Here is a 17748-nt window from a genome sequence, read left to right on the forward strand (position 1 = left end):
GAAGAAATGTAAAAGAAGATGAGGACAAGATAAGAGGCACCTTTAGAGTTGTGCCTTCTCTGTTTTTATCCAAAGTAGCGGAAAACTATTTTGCAAAGAAACCTTCATTTTCCTCACAGATGACACACCAGAGGAATGCCAGAATTTGATACTCACTCCATCATGGATGGTGGGATGGTGCAGCAGTCCTGGATGGCAGTCAGGGGTGAGGTGAGGTGAGCAGTGTATGAAGCCTCCACCACCTGCTTGTTCCGATTCACAACGTCCAGGTAACGGTTGAACTTCTCGCGGATTTTTTTGGCCAACTGAAAAAAACATACAGAAGTTTAAAATCAACCCAGTTTCTCTGTATTACCCCATTCCTTAACAAGCAATTAAAACCTGTGTTAATGACAATTGTTTCCTGATTTGCTCATTGTGGTTTTATTTTTGTGGCTTAAGTAAAAAGTCAAGTAATTAATATTGGCTGCAGCAAGGAAATACACAAGAAAATAAAATACATTTACCATCCAGCAATGGGTGCTTCAACAGAGTTTTGCATGTGTGAAAAGTGTGATTTCCACTACATAAACTTCCCTTTTGCTAAGAACTGATGCTGGATGTGACACTGAGGTGCCTGCTCCAAGGCCTGACAAGGATGTGATGGAGAATAAACCAGGCCACAAGCCAATTTACTGAAGTTCTATACATGGACACCTCAGAAAAAGCCAAATCACGGTGCTAGAGATGCCTTCACCTGCACAGAACTCCCACTGCTCCAGGAGCAAGAGCCAACAGCAAATCTGCTGCTGATGGGAGCAACCTCAGGATCCAAGGAACACAACCCCAAACGCTGCCATGAAGATTTCTCTGTTCCTCTGCAGCCTCTTCAGCAGGGGAATCTGTGCACAAGTATTTCACCACAACTTTCATGGAGATTTGGGCAAAACAAGCCATCCCAGATTTTGCTTTTTTGCTGCTTTGCTGGGAGGCCCCACAGGCTGAGCACTGCCTGGGTGATTTTCCTCATCGATCCAAAGCTCACTGTGCCTGCTCACAACCCACAGCTCCAACTACAAACTGAAAAATCTCTAATTGATGTTACAACACAGCAGCAAGAAAATAATGACAAACGTCTCGCACCAGTGGAATTGCTCCTGAAGCCTTTTGTTGTCAGAGGTCCCTCTAAGGAAGGGACTCCTTATAAATCAGGACAAGGTTTAGAGGTTACACTGTGATTTGTAAGAGCCAATTTCCCTCCTTTCAGAAAGTGAAAACAAACAGGCTGTGGCCACTCCTATGCAATTCTCAGACCATTAAAAAAATTAGGGTGCCTCACTTTGGAAACAGCAAATTGGGTACTTCAGCCCTTTTATTTTTAACATGCTTCTGAAAAAAACTAAAATAGAATTAACAATTTTTGTTGGCAAATACTTGCAGGTGGTGTGGTGTGAGGGCTGGTGGTGCCTGTGGCACTGGGGAGGGCTGAGCCTGTTGGGACAATCCCAGGCTGCTGCTGTCACACAGGAGCTCCATGTCCCTTCACTGCCACAAAAACGGGACAGGAAAACTCTGTGGCTGCTCCTGGAGCAAATGTGACAGTGAACACAGCTTCCAGGAGACATCAGGTTTTACAAGAACTTTTACTGAGACTTTCACTCCTGGTCTCTCATCAAAGGGAGGAATTGATTAAATGAATCAGCCTTTTTTTTTTTGCTCTGCATGTTCTGCATCCCTTTCACACCACCCAATTATATATTTAATCATCAGCCAGACACATCCCAAATGAAAGAATCATCTCTAAGCCATAGACAGAGGTGTTGAATAATCAGAAATACTGCTTTGCATTTCTGCAAACTTCTCCAGGGCCAAACCAACTCCTCAATCCATGGCACTCCTCTCTCCTGCTCCCTGCACACCCCAAACCCTACAGGGATGATTTAACAGTGCTGCTGCTTTTGTGTGCTGGGGAACAGCCCTGGATTCTCCAGCTCCCCTGGACGAACAAATGTCTCTCCTAACTCGTACCAACAGGCCCTTTTGTCATGATTTACCTCGTGGTGGGAGGAAGGAGGCCTCGCTGCTCTGCCTGCATTGTTCCAGGGAATGCTGCGGCTCCGTGACCGCTCTCCAAGGAGCACAGGTTTAATGGGACCCCCGCTCAAATGACTTGCAGAATTACACCTAATTAGTTCTGTGGAATGATTTATTGCCAAGGCACCAGAGGACTGCTAATGGGCTCCTCCATGTTAGACATCCAGCACTATTAAATTGCTCCCAGTTGTTGAGATAATAAGCTGGTGGGGAGATCCTTTTCTGGTTTCCAGTAAATTCTCTTTTTGTCTGGCTGCACCCCTCAGATGTGTTCTTCTGAAGTGGATTCTCCTGGAGAATCTCAGACAAACACAAGCCAAGTTTCCTAAATCAAAAGCACTTAGATTTGGGTGGGTACAAAATCCTCCTCTCAGTCTGGGCAAATGAAACGCCAAGGTAAACCAAATATCTGAATCTGAGATTTCTCTCTTGGTTTCCCTACCTGAAATCAGGGAGAGAGCTGAAGTTTGCTGAGCATCATTAGCAGTCATAAAACCATCACAGGGCCGCAGAACAAAAGGCCTCTGGTTTGGAATCTGGGCTGCTCTCTGATAAATGAATGCTGTACAAGCCGAGGGTTCGGTGTTGATGAGTTTTCACCTTCTAGGTTGAACGATAAAAGCACCCCACAGCCTTTGAATTTCACCCTGCTGTGCCGAGTCTAAAGATCTGACAAACGTGTTTTTCAGAAGATCCTGTACTTCAGAAGCCGACAAAAAGCAAATGCTTTGTTCCCAAACTGCGTCTCCCATGGAAAAGCCTCTGAATGGCTCAAAGTCACTCCGTTATTCCTCTGAAATGGGATCCAGCGCCTCGGTCGGGGCAGGGAGTCAAGAGCGTGTCAGCAAGGAGGGATCTGAAACCTCCCAGAGCTGCAGACACCACTCCTGCCCACGGCTGCAGGAACTGACTCTGTCTAATCCCAAGAACTCTAAAAATATTGCCCTCTGATAACAAGACAAGGCTCCCAACAGTTCAAAACCAACAAACTCAAAAAAGTCACCCAGGGCAAGATGATCCAAAAATAATTTTCTGCTGAAAAATTTCTTCAAATGAATAAACTGTGATAAGAAACTGAGGGTAACACCCCAATGAAGTACTAGAAACAAATGGTTCTAATTCATCAAATTGAAAAGTATCACCCAAATGAAGCCTAACAAAACAAACTTTTCTTCCATAGCTGGGCTTCACTTCCCTCCCAAACTTTATTCCCATTGCAGGGTGATGCACTCAGCTGCTGGAGCCTGTCACAGTAAAAGCTGCAGGCTTAAATCACCTTCTCCTCTTTCTAAATAAAAACCTGAAGTTTTTATCCAACACATACCCTGCTTTTTTTAACCTGCCTGGAGCTGGAGAGCTGCTGGATGCTGATGGATGCCAGACCCACACCGGCTCAAAACCTCCAAAGTAGAGAAAGAGAGATAACAAAAAATGAAAGGGCAGAACACTGAACTATGAAACCATGCTCACGTAATTGTTGAGGCATTTTTAAGGCAAAATGGAAAATTGTGCCCCCAATCAGGCACAGAAAAGGGGCAGGGGTGTCTCACACTTGGGTGGGTACCAAGCGTGACAGACATATCCTGCTCCCACAGAAATGCTCCAATTCCCCCAATTTAATGGAGACCGAAATAAATCTGGATGCCTTGAGACTGACATAAAATATTATTATCCTACACAAAATGCTCTTCACCTCATCTCAAAAACAACCGCAAGGGGAAGGCTCCGTGGGCATTTTCCAGATTTCTGTGTTTTCTCCTTTATTTAATAAACAAAGCGAGAAGCAGTGAGTGCTCCCTGTGAACAATGCAGCCATTAGCCCTGTTTTCCCTGGATCTCCTCTGGCAGCTGACACGCAGCCAAAGCCCCTGGGTTTGCAGCCAGGTTGGACTGTAACACCTGTTTCTATTACTGCAGCACCCCTGGGTAATGCACTTCAATTGTCACCATCTCCACTGACAACCTTTCATCACAACATCACTGAGCTCCTCTAATTTTCCCAGAGACATTTCCCTCATTTGCATCGTTCCCTCGAGCTTTTTTTTAAAGCTTCTTCCCCCTCAAAGCTGCACAGCTCTGAAGGCTTCCCTTTGCAGGGAGCTCTGAGGGAAAGCAGAGCTCCGAGGTGAGGTTTTCTTTCTGGCTGTAGCTTGAAAGTCAAGGTATTTTTCATGTTTCCAAGCCTGTATATAAAATATGCATCAGTGGGGTTGACAGGCAGGGATGCCAGGATGGACTCACAGGCAGGTATTTAACACTGTCAAGCTCCTTGGACAGGACTGCTTACACATGGAAGAGTTGAGTTACAATTCTGAGGTTTAAATTCCCCCTGTAAACCAGAAAAATATGGAAAAAAGCACCTCTCTCCAACTCACCAGGCATTCATTCTGATCACAACTGGGAATCCACAGATTCCCAATCTAGGAAACTTTTAATGTTATTGAGTTTTCCTCTACGTGGCTCTTGAAGAAACCACAGGTTTTGTATCAGCCCTGAAGAGCCAGAGGTCAGCAGGGACATGGCTCAAGGAAGGATCACAGAATCACCTCTGGCTTCATCCCACACCTCTGCTTTGAGGGATTCTACCCATTCATGGAATCCTGGAATGGGTTGGGAGGGTCCTTAAGGATCATCCTGTTCCACCCCATCACACCTCCCACTATCCCAGGGTGCCCCAGCCTGGCCTTGGACACTTCCAGGGATCCAGGGACAGCCACAGCTCCTGTGGCCTCCCCACCCTCACACGGAATTTCTCCCTAAAATCCATCTAAACCTCCCCTTCTTCAACTTAAATCCCTTCTCCTTTGTGGAAAGTCCATGTTCCTGCTGCTCTGGATCACACTGAAAACATATTCCATTATTGCAATCAGTATGCAGGAAACCACTTTCCAATGTGCATTTTGTCACGGAAACCAGCACTCATATGAGGTTTTCTACTGGCCAGCACCTTTGGCAAAGCTTCCCAAGACTTATTCCAAGGAAGATGTCAAACAGGATGCACAGCAAAACCTAGAGAGAGGGCCACAATTCCTGAATCATTCTGGAAGTACATTAAACACACAATAATTGCCTTTTATTGTGAGGCTCACAATTTATTAATGTGTGTGAACATGCCACTTTTCACAGCCAGGCAACGTGTTGTGCTCAACAGCTGAATGTAATTTTTTCAGCACATTTCAGATCTATTTCCTCCCCAAAGATCTCTTTTCCCAGTCCAAAACGAACCAAACTAAAAATCCAACCCAACAGCAGCATGGTCTGAGCTTTTCAAGCCTTTTCTCTTCAAAGTTGATAAATCTTCTCCTGCTTGATTGCATTTCAGCCTCTCTCCTCCGTGGAGCCCCGATCCCCTCTCTCCACATCACCGAAAGCAGATGTCTGGCAGGACACTGAACACACACTGACTTCCTTGAAATCAGCTAATGGAGATTTTCCCCTCATAAAACTCCTCCTCTCCCACTTCAGTTACATCTCTAACTCACACCACTGCATTCTCCTATTGTATGAGAGTTCTCTGATACTGAAGTAACCCACAGGGTAGGAATCCAAGTTATTTTTGGCCATTGCCACCCCATTTTTAATAACCTATTCAAAGCAGAAAAGGTTTTATCTGTCAGGTACAACAGTAATTCTGTAACTGCAGACCTTAACAGTGTAACCAGTTCGATGCTGAGAGGTAAAACTGCTCCTTGTGTGGCACGAAGAAAGCCAAAGGTATGGAACAGTTAGGCCTGAAGGCCAACAGCTGGAATCTTTCACTTCTTCAATAAACTGAGAGTCATTACTAACATGGTTTGGTATAAAAAACCCACCACCCCCACAACAATTCAGTGCTCTGCCGAAAAAATAAATCCCAGCTGACATAAAACTGTAATTAATTGCCTTTGGATATCAGTTGCTACGAAAATGTTAATGAATGACCAAAGCAGAAATGAGATTTCTCTGGCAGGGGATTTCATTTGCTTACATTTGTTTGCCTTTGCTCAAGATGATCACATTCAATGCCCTACTCTTATAAAATTCGGGTTCTGTTGCTGGGGATTCATTAGGGCTAAAAGATCTGGTTATTAATGAAGCAGAAGTGCTCAATTATTCTTCCATCCACTTCACTGTAGAGCTTTTAATCACAGTAATTACACTTTACCAGAGCCCTGTTTTCTCCCCTGACAGCTCCAAATCCATCACCCTCCCTTCAGTGTTTGGACAGCTCTTTAAATCCACTTGGGATGAACACAGACATCTGCTCTGGGAAACAAGGACTGTCTTTTCCTCAGTGGAGAATCTGCAGTCAGGACTTCAAAGAAGTTTTAATCCGGTTTCTTGGTCTCCCAAAAACACTTTTGCCTTTCAAAAGCCATCTGATCCATCTGATCCAGCCCACATGGCCCTTCTGTGGTGCACAGACCACCCAGAAACACTCCTGGAAATGCTGCCCGACACAACAAGAGCCAGAGACCCCATCCTGAGGGAGGCTGGGGTGGTTGGGGAGTTCAGTTGTCAAAGCCAGGTGACAATTAATGCCCATGGCCCCTCTGCTTGCAAGCACCCACCTGGTGGTGAGAAACCAAAGCCTCCAAAGGGCTGGGGAGGGTCTGGAGCCCCAGGAGGGGCTGAGGGAGCTGGGAAGGGGCTGGAGAATCCCTGAGGGAGCTGGGAAGGGGCTGGAGAATCCCTGAGGGAGCTGGAAAGGGGCTGGAGAATCCCTGAGGGAGCTGGGGAGAGTCTGGAGCCCCAGGAGAGGCTGAGGGAGCTGGGAAGGGGCTCAGCCTGGAGAAAAGGAGGCTCAGGGGGGACCCTGTGGCTCTGCACAGCTCCTGACAGGAGGGGACAGCCGGGGGGATTTGGGAACAGGGACAGGAGAGGGAACGGCCTCAGGCTGGGCCAGGGGAGGCTCAGGGTGGATATTTGGGAATATTCCTTCCTGGAAAGGTTGTCCAGCCGTGGCACAGCTGCTCAGGGGTCCCCAGCCCTGGAGGGATTTAAAAGCCACGTGGATGTGGCACCTGGGGACATGAGGTGGCCTTGGCAGTGCTGGGGAATGGTCTTGAAGACCTTTTCCAACCCAAAAGTTCCTTACAATCCCATTTGAACCAGCTCTACTTTGACTTTTTCCTCAGTAAAAAAAAAAAAATTCAAGAAGACTGGAAATGTCACCATTTCCAGGAAGCACAAGTTGGAGCTGTCATTATTTCTGTATTCCATGGGCAGTTTGAATCCACATGAACTGCCCTGGGAAACCACGACGGGGCTGCCTGCAGGGCTGAACAGCAACTCCCTCCTGCCCAGGAAAGGACCCACTCTGAGGAGCTTCTGCTTTTCCTGAACATTAAAACTGGATTGAGAGGGGTCTAGGAAGGTCAGGTTATCCTGAAGGTTGAGCAGGTTCATGCTCAAACTGGGAAGAAAAGCTGCTTCTTTGTTCCATTTCTTTGACCAAAACCCATCAACTTTACCACAAACATAATTAACGCTTTATTTTCTTAAAGACTAAAACATGACTTATTTGATCCATTTGAAAACTGATACAAAATTAATTTTAAAAATGTACACATGTTAAAATGCAAACTGTCCATGTACTATCTCAGTGTTAAACTGAAGAGTTAAATGTTGAAACGTGTCCCTGTAAAACCCCACAAAATGACAAACCCCCCTCAGCCACACCTGTGATGCACCAGGCTGTAGCTATCCCATATTTCCACATCATAATAATATTAATGGGTTAACTTTGAATTTGAAATTTAAAAAGAGACACTTCCAACATGAAAGCTTGACAATTAATGGAGCTACTTTATGAGGGCCCTTTTGTTTCCACGGACAGCCCCACACCAAGCAGATGGAAATGCAAATTCTCAAAAGCACCATCAGCACAGGCAGCCCATCTCCATTTCCATCCTATTGCACTGGCTGTGCTCTGAGGTTAGAAAGAGGCAGATCAGACAGAAAGAGTTCCCTGAGCTCGCTCTGCCAGTGGAGGCAGGACGGGGTTTTGGACTCACCTGCTGAACTTCGCTCTCTCCATTCGAGATTTTCTCCGTGTACACGAAGGAGTTGAATATCCTCTGCAACAAAAAGCAGAAAGGATGTGTGAGAGGCTTTTTTTTGTCATGAATATCACAGGAAAGCAGCTCCAAAAGGTGGATGGGTGAGGAAATGTGGTCAGAGAAGGACGTGGGGAGTCTCCCAGTGCCAGGCTTCCCAAGGGGAATCATGTCTCCAAGTGGGGACTTTGGAGGGCAGAGATACAACAGGAGTTTTTCCCAAACATCTGTTTATTTATCTGTTTATTACCCTTTATTTATCTGTTTATTTTTGTCATTATTGTTTAATGACAAAAGGTGCTAAAAATAGTTCCATGTGCAAACTATGACCCTCCTTTTGCTAAACATTTAACTACTTTTATAAGGACTTGTTATATAAGGACTAAAGCATGAGAGGCTGGGAGCCAAATTTAGACAAATTTAACACGTGGAAAAGAGACAAGTGAGATCAAATTTGAACACAACCTCATTAATAGCACAAAAAGGGAAAAAAGATGTATCAGAAGATGGAAGTGAACTGTGTCAATCCATGGGAAGCTCAGTTCTCACTGAGGACAGGTTACAGCCACGCTGCCATCCCTGTTCACAGACACAGAGGAAAAAACACTCAACACCTTGTTATATTCTGCTTCCAGACTGAAAAATAAGACTAGAAAGATCTGGGGTTACACCAACAGCATTCCTAAAAAGTTTGCCTGATTGCCTAAGCTCCTCTTCCAAGATTTCTCACTTCCAAGGGCAGCTTTCCCCTCAGGGACCATAGAGCCATCCCCACGAAAATGTACAATATCCCTGAAATATTCCTTTGCTCTCTTAACAGCACCAAGTGGTGCCAACAGCTGTAACAGCAATAAATGGAGTTTATTTAGGCTGTTAAGACATTTCTCCAGGAGAGCTGGGGTTTCACTGAGGGAGTGGATCCCACTTCCATCAGTGCTGAGTCGCACACAGGACACAGAATCTGGCAAAGGACAGGGATTCCTAAACACCCTGATTGTCTCAGCAGCAGTAACAACTGCAATTACTAAAAAGTCTAAGTTTCATCCAAATTCATCTCCCTGACAACTCTTGCAGTCCACAGCTCCAAGAGTTTTTTTGCTGCAGGTTCAGCTGATTCCCTCCCAGCACAGTTACAGCTCCGACTGGCAAAACCAGCCTGGAAAATCCTTTGGTGTGCTCACCATCATCACTTCCCCTTATCCCTCTCCCTCCTGAGGACTTGAGGAATTTCAAAAATGTGAACTCTTCATTCTCAAGAAGCGTTTGGAAGGGCAGCAATAAATCTCCTTGGCTTACAAGGCTCAGGGAACCCAGAAGGGGGGAAGAGGAGGGGAAAAAAAAAAGATATCTACTCTTAAAAGCTGCCTGTACATCGAGACTTCCTCTTCATCAAGACCTTTGTTTAAAGTTCTGCTTGGGTACTTTAACTACAAACATGTTGGCTTTTTTTCTTCTCCCTCATGAGATGAAAAGATAATTTAAACATCAGAAGGAAATACATTAAAGCCTGTCATTTTGATGCAAAATGTTTTAAATGAATTGAATTTTTCTGTCCACGCAGCGTTTAGTGTGCAGACATCAAAAGGAATGAGGAGGAAATCGACTGTCAGCTCCTGAGAATGGAGCTTTCTGTCCCTAACACAAAGCTGACCTTTCTTCCACCCTTTTCACACGTTGCCCATTTATGAACTTGCAAAATAATGCCAGAGAACATCATCCATGGTTATGTAAGAGTCACAGTGCCAGCAGCGATTTATTAGGCTTGATTTTTAACCTATTTTTGCTTGATTTTGAATTAACTAACTTCTTTAAAATGCTCTGGTATGTTCTGTTGTTTTAACTAAAAGCACCATGAATTAGCAGAGGGGGAAGCAGGAATTTCTCAGTCAAGCTAAGCACAGATAATGAGTAAACCAACAGTAAAAATCGAGTAAGGATTGAGAATCCAGCCCCGAGGCTACACAAGGACTGCTCAGTCCCTGCCTGGGTATCAGGATATCTGCCCCCTACTCAAGAATTCCTGGGCACAATTCCATCCTGGGGGAAGAAACCACATCTTTAAGCTAATTTCACTGACTTAAAAGTGCCCTAGCTTTAAGTAGAAAATCAGAGCTAAGTGGCAGCCTCAAATGAATGTGAGGGAACTTCACAAGTCAGCCCCACACACAAGCTCAGGAAAAGAGTCTAAATATTTGGGAGAGCTTGCCCTGCGGTTTACACAGCCCATTAGCATCTGTACTTTATTCTTCCCACCCCTCTTGTTTAATTGGCTCTGTGGAGCAGATGGCAGCGGGCTCAGCTCCCTCACACAACAATCCCACCCGTGCTTAATGAGATGCTTGCCCGGCATTATTTGCCATAACCCATCACCACTCGCTCCCCCAATGTGGGAAAGCTGTGCTGGATCAGTGTCCAGCCTCTCCTCTGGATCAGCATCATCCAACCTCTCCTCTGGATCAGCATCATCCAGCCTTTCCTCTGGATCAGCATCATCCAGCCTCTCCTCTGGATCAGCATCCAGCCCTTTCCCTGGATCAGCATCATCCAGCCTCTCCTCTGGATCAGCATCATCCAGCCTCTCCTCTGGATCAGCATCCAGCCTCTCCTCTGGATCAGCATCCAGCCTCTCCTCTGGATCAGCATCCAGCCTCTCCTCTGGATCAGCATCCAGCCTCTCCTCTGGATCAGCATCATCCAGCCTCTCCTCTGGATCAGCATCCAGCCTCTCCTCTGGATCAGCATCCAGCCTCTCCTCTGGATCAGCATCATCCAACCTCTCCTCTGGATCAGCATCCGGCCTTCCCCTGGATCAGCATCCAGCCTCTCCTCTGGATCAGCATCATCCAACCTCTCCTCTGGATCAGCATCCAGCCTCTCTTCTGGATCAGCGTCCAGCCTCTCCTCTGGATCAGCATCCAGCCCTTCCCCTGGATCAGCATCCAGCCTCTCCTCTGGATCAGCATCCAGCCTCTCCTCTGGATCAGCATCCAGCCTTCCCCTGGATCAGCATCCAGCCTCTCCTCTGGATCAGCATCCAGCCTCTCCTCTGGATCAGCATCCAGCCTCTCCTCTGGATCAGCATCATCCAGCCTCTCCTCTGGATCAGCATCCAGCCTCTCCTCTGGATCAGCATCATCCAGCCTCTCCTCTGGATCAGCATCCAGCCTCTCCTCTGGATCAGCATCATCCAACCTCTCCTCTGGATCAGCATCCAGCCTCTCCTCTGGATCAGCATCCAGCCTCTCCTTTGGTTCAGCCTTTTCCCTTGAGCTGCTCCTCCACCAGACTTGGAATATTCCATGGAATATCTCCATCCCCACCATCACTCCCAACATCTCAGCACACACATCCCCAAGCTCTCAAATGCCACTTTATTTTATTTTCCTTCATTTGCCTTTGTAGGCAGTAATTAACTGGGAAAAATCCCTTTATTTTTACATCCAGGTGCAACTATCCCAGCCCTGTGATTGAAGCAAAGTTTACTTTTCAACACTAAAAAACAGTGTTGGAGAGTTTAATTTATCCTGACACTTTCCACAACAGCAAGTGGACAAGTGGAAAGGGCCTTAAGCTGAGACAGGAGATTAAGGTTAGGTACTAGAATTTTTTTTTCACTGTTTCTAGGGCCAGGCACTGGAATAGGTTGCTCAGGGAGATGGTGGAGCAACCTATTCTAATACCTGACCCCAAAAATGCTGAAATAATGTTTTTTCATCTCTGGAGGTGTTCTGGAGCTGGAGCTGGGAGATGTGGCTTGATGGTTCCAGGAGGGGAGGGTCCACGGCTGGACCTGGTGATGTTAAAGGTCTCTTCTCTCTAATTCTACCATTTCAGAGCTTATTATGATCTTTCCAAAGATTCTTTTGGAATTATTCAGACGCTGGAGCCTTGCCTGGCTGTACCTGCAGCTCTGCTCAGGTTTAGGCTCAGTGCTGCTGCCAGGGGCTGAGCACAGAGCCCTGAACCATCCCTGGGGCCCCGGGCACATCACTCCTGCTCCTTCCTTTTGTACACGAACACAAGCGTGGACACAGCAGATCCTGGGATCTGCAGGGATCACCACTGGTGACCCATCCCTCAGGAGAGCCGGGAGATTGGCCCTGGGAACCTGCCAGGGATGCCTGCATGGGGTCCTGAGGAAGCTGAGCTTTGTTTTCCAAACACACATTGCCAAATTATCACACATTCCCAAATTATCACACTCTTGCTTTCCTAAGCTCTTCAAGTACCTGGCTGGGTCAAAGCACTCGCAGCTTCCTAGGAAACTCTTCTGGTGATTCTTTAATTACTCCAACTGCCTGGCTTTTAGCTTTGGACAACAGGACAAATGTTTGGTAAGAGAGAGAAATCAGGAAGTTGTTCAGAAATCGGGATTCAGGAGCAGGGGGCTGGGGCAGGGAGGATTTGGGCCACCAGCATCTAATGCCTGGCCCAGGGGGTCTGACAGTGATGGATGGGCCCAGCATCCAAAGCACAGCTCAGGGCAGGATGGAGTCAGGTTTCCCACCAGGCTGGAGATAAGCTCGAGTTTAGCTTTGTGGTGTCACAAAAAAATCCACTTAAGAGACTTTTATTTACCTGAAACTGAAGGCAACTCAGTTTTAAATCTGGGAGAAGACTCTAAACCAAGCACAGCATACAAAGTAAAATATTAATTGGCTCGTTCCTTCAGTTCCTCAAGATTAAAATGCACTGCAGTGAGAAAAACACTTCCAAAAGTCTGACTGTCAGCACAGCATCAAAAGAAACAGAAAACCCCCAAATCTCCAAGGTCCCCAACCAAGCACAAGCACCAACTGCTCTGCAGAGCACTCAACCATTTGCACATCACTGTATTTGCCAGACAAGGCACGAATCCATCTCCCTGACAACAAAAATAACATTTTTTGAGACAAAGAGAACGAGGGAAAACAAACACAGGATTAGTAAAATAGTCACTGAGCTGTAATATATTGAAGCTGCTTCACCATCCATACGAGCCATTTAAAAAAGAAATTAAAAAAAAAAAAGACACCCATCTTTTAGCAGGTTTAGGGCATGGACTGTTGTTACTTGTTCCATCTGGGCAAAGACTCAATGACAAGAATCAATAATATTGAAAAAGTTACACAGAATAATAAAATGTAGGTGTGTAAAACACGGGCAGAATTAGCTCGGCAGGGCTGTGATACTTTTTAAACCTCAGGCAGCCCCTAACCAGGGTCTGGTTCCTACTTGAAAGGTCAATGTTTTAAAAAGTGGTGAGCAAACAAATATCCAACAAATCCCTTTTCTGGTGGAACTCACCCCGTGATGCTGTTTTCAGGGAAACCTGTGGCTTCTGCCTGCAGTTTATTTTTGCAGTGTCTGAAGCCATCTCGTGTTCTGTTTTGTTACCATTTTCTAAACGCAAGGAACATTAAATAGAGGCCTCCCAGGAGATCAGGGACATGCTCTGTGTTTTCCTCCATGAATTCCCAGTAAGACACGGAAAAAACTGAAGTGAATTGAAGGAAAACACAGGGAAAGGCAAATCCAGTGGGATGGGAGCACTGAGGGCAGGAGTACAAATCTGAAAGGAATATCCCAACACCATCCTACAAACGCCTTTCTCCTCCTGTGGCTTTGAAAAAACCAAACATGTTTTCAGAAGGGATTTAAGGAATTAATGCCCTTTCTCATTACATTATTTGTGGAGCAGCCACAGACACCTGAATCAGAGAGAAAAGTGATGCTGAGCTCAGCTCAGTCAGTGCCTTCACAGGCTCTTGGAAATCAAAACTTTCCTAATTCATATAATAACTTCATCATTTTCTAATTAATGCCTCTAATTCACTTTTCTAATCAATTGTTTTAATTAATCACAAGCAGTGTGATTTCTGTTTTAGCCAGCTCATAGCTGCCTTTCTTCTCAGACTGACATTTTTGGAGTTTGATTGGAAAATCACTGAAATCTGAAGTTTTGCTGAACTAACCTGATGAGCTTCAATGAGGCTGCAAACTGCACACCTAAAATGCAGATTTTATATCCCTCCAAGGAAATGTTGCAGAAAGCAGAAGGTAAAGAACAGCCTAGCAAAGACAATCAGCATGTGCTGGAAAGTCCCAGCACTGTCTGGGAAAAAGATACTAAGAAGATTGAAAAATGTGGATTAATTAGCATGAGAACTGAGGAATCAATAACCAGCAGAGGATAGAATACTAATTAATAAAGAGAATTAATTGGAACCAATGAACATCACAGGCTCATAACACACCTTCTGGGTGCACACATTCCCTCAAATTTAAGGTTTTAAGCGGGAAAACCTCATCTCCCTTCCCAGATTTTCTTTTCATGAAGATTGTTCACCAAGTCCCTATTTAAGGCTCGAGCTCCACCACCTTCCACCAGTGCCCATCACATTTCTGCAGCACTGGGATGTACTCCAGGCAACACAGGAGAACTGGGGTTCAAGTTAGATCTTAATTTTGATGGCCAAAAGCATCTCAGTTAACATTTATTTATCAGCTGTGGGAGCTAAAATCCCACGGGATCAGAGGGGAGATGGGGAATGGGCACAACACTGAAAAGGAGCAAAGTAGAGCACAATTCTTAGAAATTTGTTTCCTTGGAAAACTCCAGGCATTTGTAAGGAGAGAAAACTCTGGAAAACCGAGGAAGTGCCAAAAAATGCAATCAGGAAACCAGCAGGTTTTTTGGTCTTCTTTTTCAAGGGACCAGAGAAGAGGAAGGGAAGAAGAGTGAGAGGGGAAAATACCCCAAGAAAATGAGTTCCACATGTTCCAGAGATTATTGATTTAGCCAGTGTAACCTGACTAAGGTTATTCTCCTGACAATGTGCATGGCAGAAAAAAAGAAAGTCATGCTACCCAAGCCTTAAAATACAAAGCAGATGGGCTTCTCAATGGCATTGCATTTCTTCTCCCTACACTTATTCCTCATTCCAGCCTCTAAATGTAAAACTTACTTTTTTTTTTGGTCCTTTTCCTTTTAAGAGAACCTAAAATTGAGCATTTTAAAGGAGCAAAATTGACCAGATCCTTCATTCCATTGGGAGAACTCTGGGTTTCAGTTTTCTGGTTTGCTTTCAAATTCATGTCAAAATGAATAAAATTGGGAAAAATTCAAGCAGCAGCCCAAGACTTGTAAATAGTTGCAATCCTGGAGCCAGAAGGGTTTGATACCACTTTAGGGTAATTACTGTGCTGGTCCAATTTGCTCATGAATTCAATGTACAGCGAGTCTGCAGAAAAAACATGGATCAACTGATGGAACATTCCAGGCAGGACTGTGTAATTTTACAGTAAAGCCAGGAAAAAACCCCAAAGCACAAAGGGACATCAGGAGAGGTGACTGCTCCCTGATCAGTTTTACATAATTAAGGCAGAGGCTGATGGGTTCTGCTTGGACAAATGCTGCAGCACAGGAACTTTACTTGAATGAGAAAAAAAACAATACCCAAGCAGACAACCTTAAATCCAGGGATTTAAAGATCATAAATCACAGCACTGGACTTCTGTGCATGAAATGAATGGGCTGATGGCAGCCTAATTACAGAAATGTTTGCTTTAAATGTCCAAGAGTGTCATTTTTCAGGATCTCTCGGCAGGAACCAGCAGCATCCACAGGATAAATATCCCAAAGCCTCCCCTACAACCCCTCTGGAACAGGAGCTGTCTCCCAGAGCCTGCACTTGGAGAGACACATCCAGGTTTGAAGTTTTAACACAAACTGCAGTCCATGTGCAGGTGTTTGCACCAAAACACCCTCACTTTTGTCAGGAGATAAATAATGGATGAGCAGGAACCTGAGCAAGACTGGCAGGGCATCATTACCTTCCTGTGAGTCAGTGTCTGCAATAAAAACTGCAAGGTTACTGTTATTTATAGCAGTAGTTGTATTAATAAGTACAGAAGTTTTAAGGTCACCTGTTTAAATACCTCATCTGCATCATTTTTATATGATGATTTGTATATTATTCATATTTGATGTAATCCCCATCCTTCTTTCCCTGAGCAGAAAGAAAGGGGTGCAAATCTCTGCAATTTTAAATTCTTAGGTTGAATCTCTCACTTGAAGTTTAAAAGAACTTTAAAAAATAACTAGAGAACAAGAACACTTTGCATTACATTAATCAGTCCCTGCATGTAGATATTTTTAAATACCTGTTCCATTCCCAAGTGACTCCAGACACACCAGGAGAGGTGTCCTGGTCAAGCAGGACCTCAGCACATCCTGTCCCACCTCGGCTGCTCTGCAGCTCCCTGGGGACACAGGGCCAGCCCCAGGGCTGTCACCCCACTTTTAAAAGGGGGGGCAGTCACCAAACAATTCCAGAAGAGAGGAGAGGACATTTAAGCTGCACTCAGCTGACCTCGGGATTTGAAATCCCCCAGGAGCCTCTCTGGGCTTCAGGAAACACCATTTTGCCACACTTCAGTGCTAATGAAAAGAGAATTACTCATCCACCAGCACTGGAAATGGGCATTTTTCCCCTCTGTTCCCAAAACAGGGGTGGAATGAACTCAGACATTGAGCACAGTGATGGATCTGACAGCTCGGTATTCCCTGAGCCAGAATCCCACCTGGAAGCACTGATGCCTTTTTGGGGCTACCTAAAAACAGGGGCCAGACAAAACAAGAGAATAAAAAGTGGTTATTGGAGAGCTTCAGGGACATTTTGGGCAGACAAAGCCCCCCCAAGGGGCTACATCCAAAATGCACAATGGGTCACAGGTTTTCACTTTTATAAATTTGGTCCATTTGCATATTTGGGTTAATCTCCCAATTACAGCTTCAGGTAATGAACTCATTTACCCCAAGTTTGCTCCCCCAACTCACTTTTGTTTCCATCTCTCGGGTCCTGAGGCAGTGAGGTGTCCTTTATTCTAATATTCTGTAATTTAGAGGAATTGCTGTGTCTGACCAAAATGGGAAAGCAGCAGCTCACACTGCGTGTGGAGTTGGGAGTTCTACACTAAAGAACTACAGGATTACGAATATATGAAAAATAGAAAAGCTAAAATCCTAAGGCATCACCACCAGCACCCTAAACACACTGACAGCACCAGCAAAACATGTCCTGCAGCCCAAAAAACAACAGAGAGGTGCAAAGTAGCAAATAATTCCTGGGTAAATAAAGCCAAGGAGGTAATCCCTGGAGAAAGTGCTCCAGCATTTTTCCAGGGAGCTGAGCTGTCCCACAGCATCCCCACAGTGCCCAGGACTGCTCTTCCCTCATTTTTTCAGGGAGCTGTGACCCAGCACAAGTAGTAAAACTTTGGGAAGGCTCTCTGGGAGCTGCTGAAGTCTCCCTCGTGTTGAACTCGTTATCTCGGGACACAGGAGGAGGCAGGGCAGAAAACAAATGCAATCTCCTGCAAAGAGCCCAGCCATTAGATGTTATCAGTTTGCAAAAAAAAATTAAAGATTGAGACGGGAGGAAGCTCATGAATTGAATTCTTACAGCACTTCAAAGCAATTTGTGCATGAATGCAAGCATTTATTCTTCTAATTAAAAAAGGGAAAAAGCAAGCAAAATAGCAAGACATCATTTACATGAAAGAGGGGGGGTGTAAAAAAACCCCAAAAAACAACCAACAACCAAAACTCAAACAAAACCTCCAGTGTTAATCAAGCACAGAGTGGATTCCAAGC

At 45.1% G+C, this 17748-nt stretch overlaps 1 protein-coding gene across 1 annotated transcript in view; it reads right to left on the bottom strand.

Moving 5' to 3' along the window:
• CACHD1 (cache domain containing 1) overlaps window positions 1–17748 on the bottom strand; it is a 90337-nt gene that overhangs the window by 51619 nt on the left and 20970 nt on the right. Inside the window, exons 2-3 of the mRNA XM_063406906.1 lie at window positions 8070–8132; window positions 157–305 (exon numbers count right to left, since the gene is read on the bottom strand). Coding sequence (XP_063262976.1) covers window positions 157–305; window positions 8070–8132 — 212 coding nt within the window. The remainder of the gene's footprint in view (window positions 1–156; window positions 306–8069; window positions 8133–17748) is intronic.

Source organism: Prinia subflava, chromosome 10, assembly GCF_021018805.1.
Source record: "Prinia subflava isolate CZ2003 ecotype Zambia chromosome 10, Cam_Psub_1.2, whole genome shotgun sequence".
Taxonomy (NCBI): domain Eukaryota; kingdom Metazoa; phylum Chordata; class Aves; order Passeriformes; family Cisticolidae; genus Prinia; species Prinia subflava.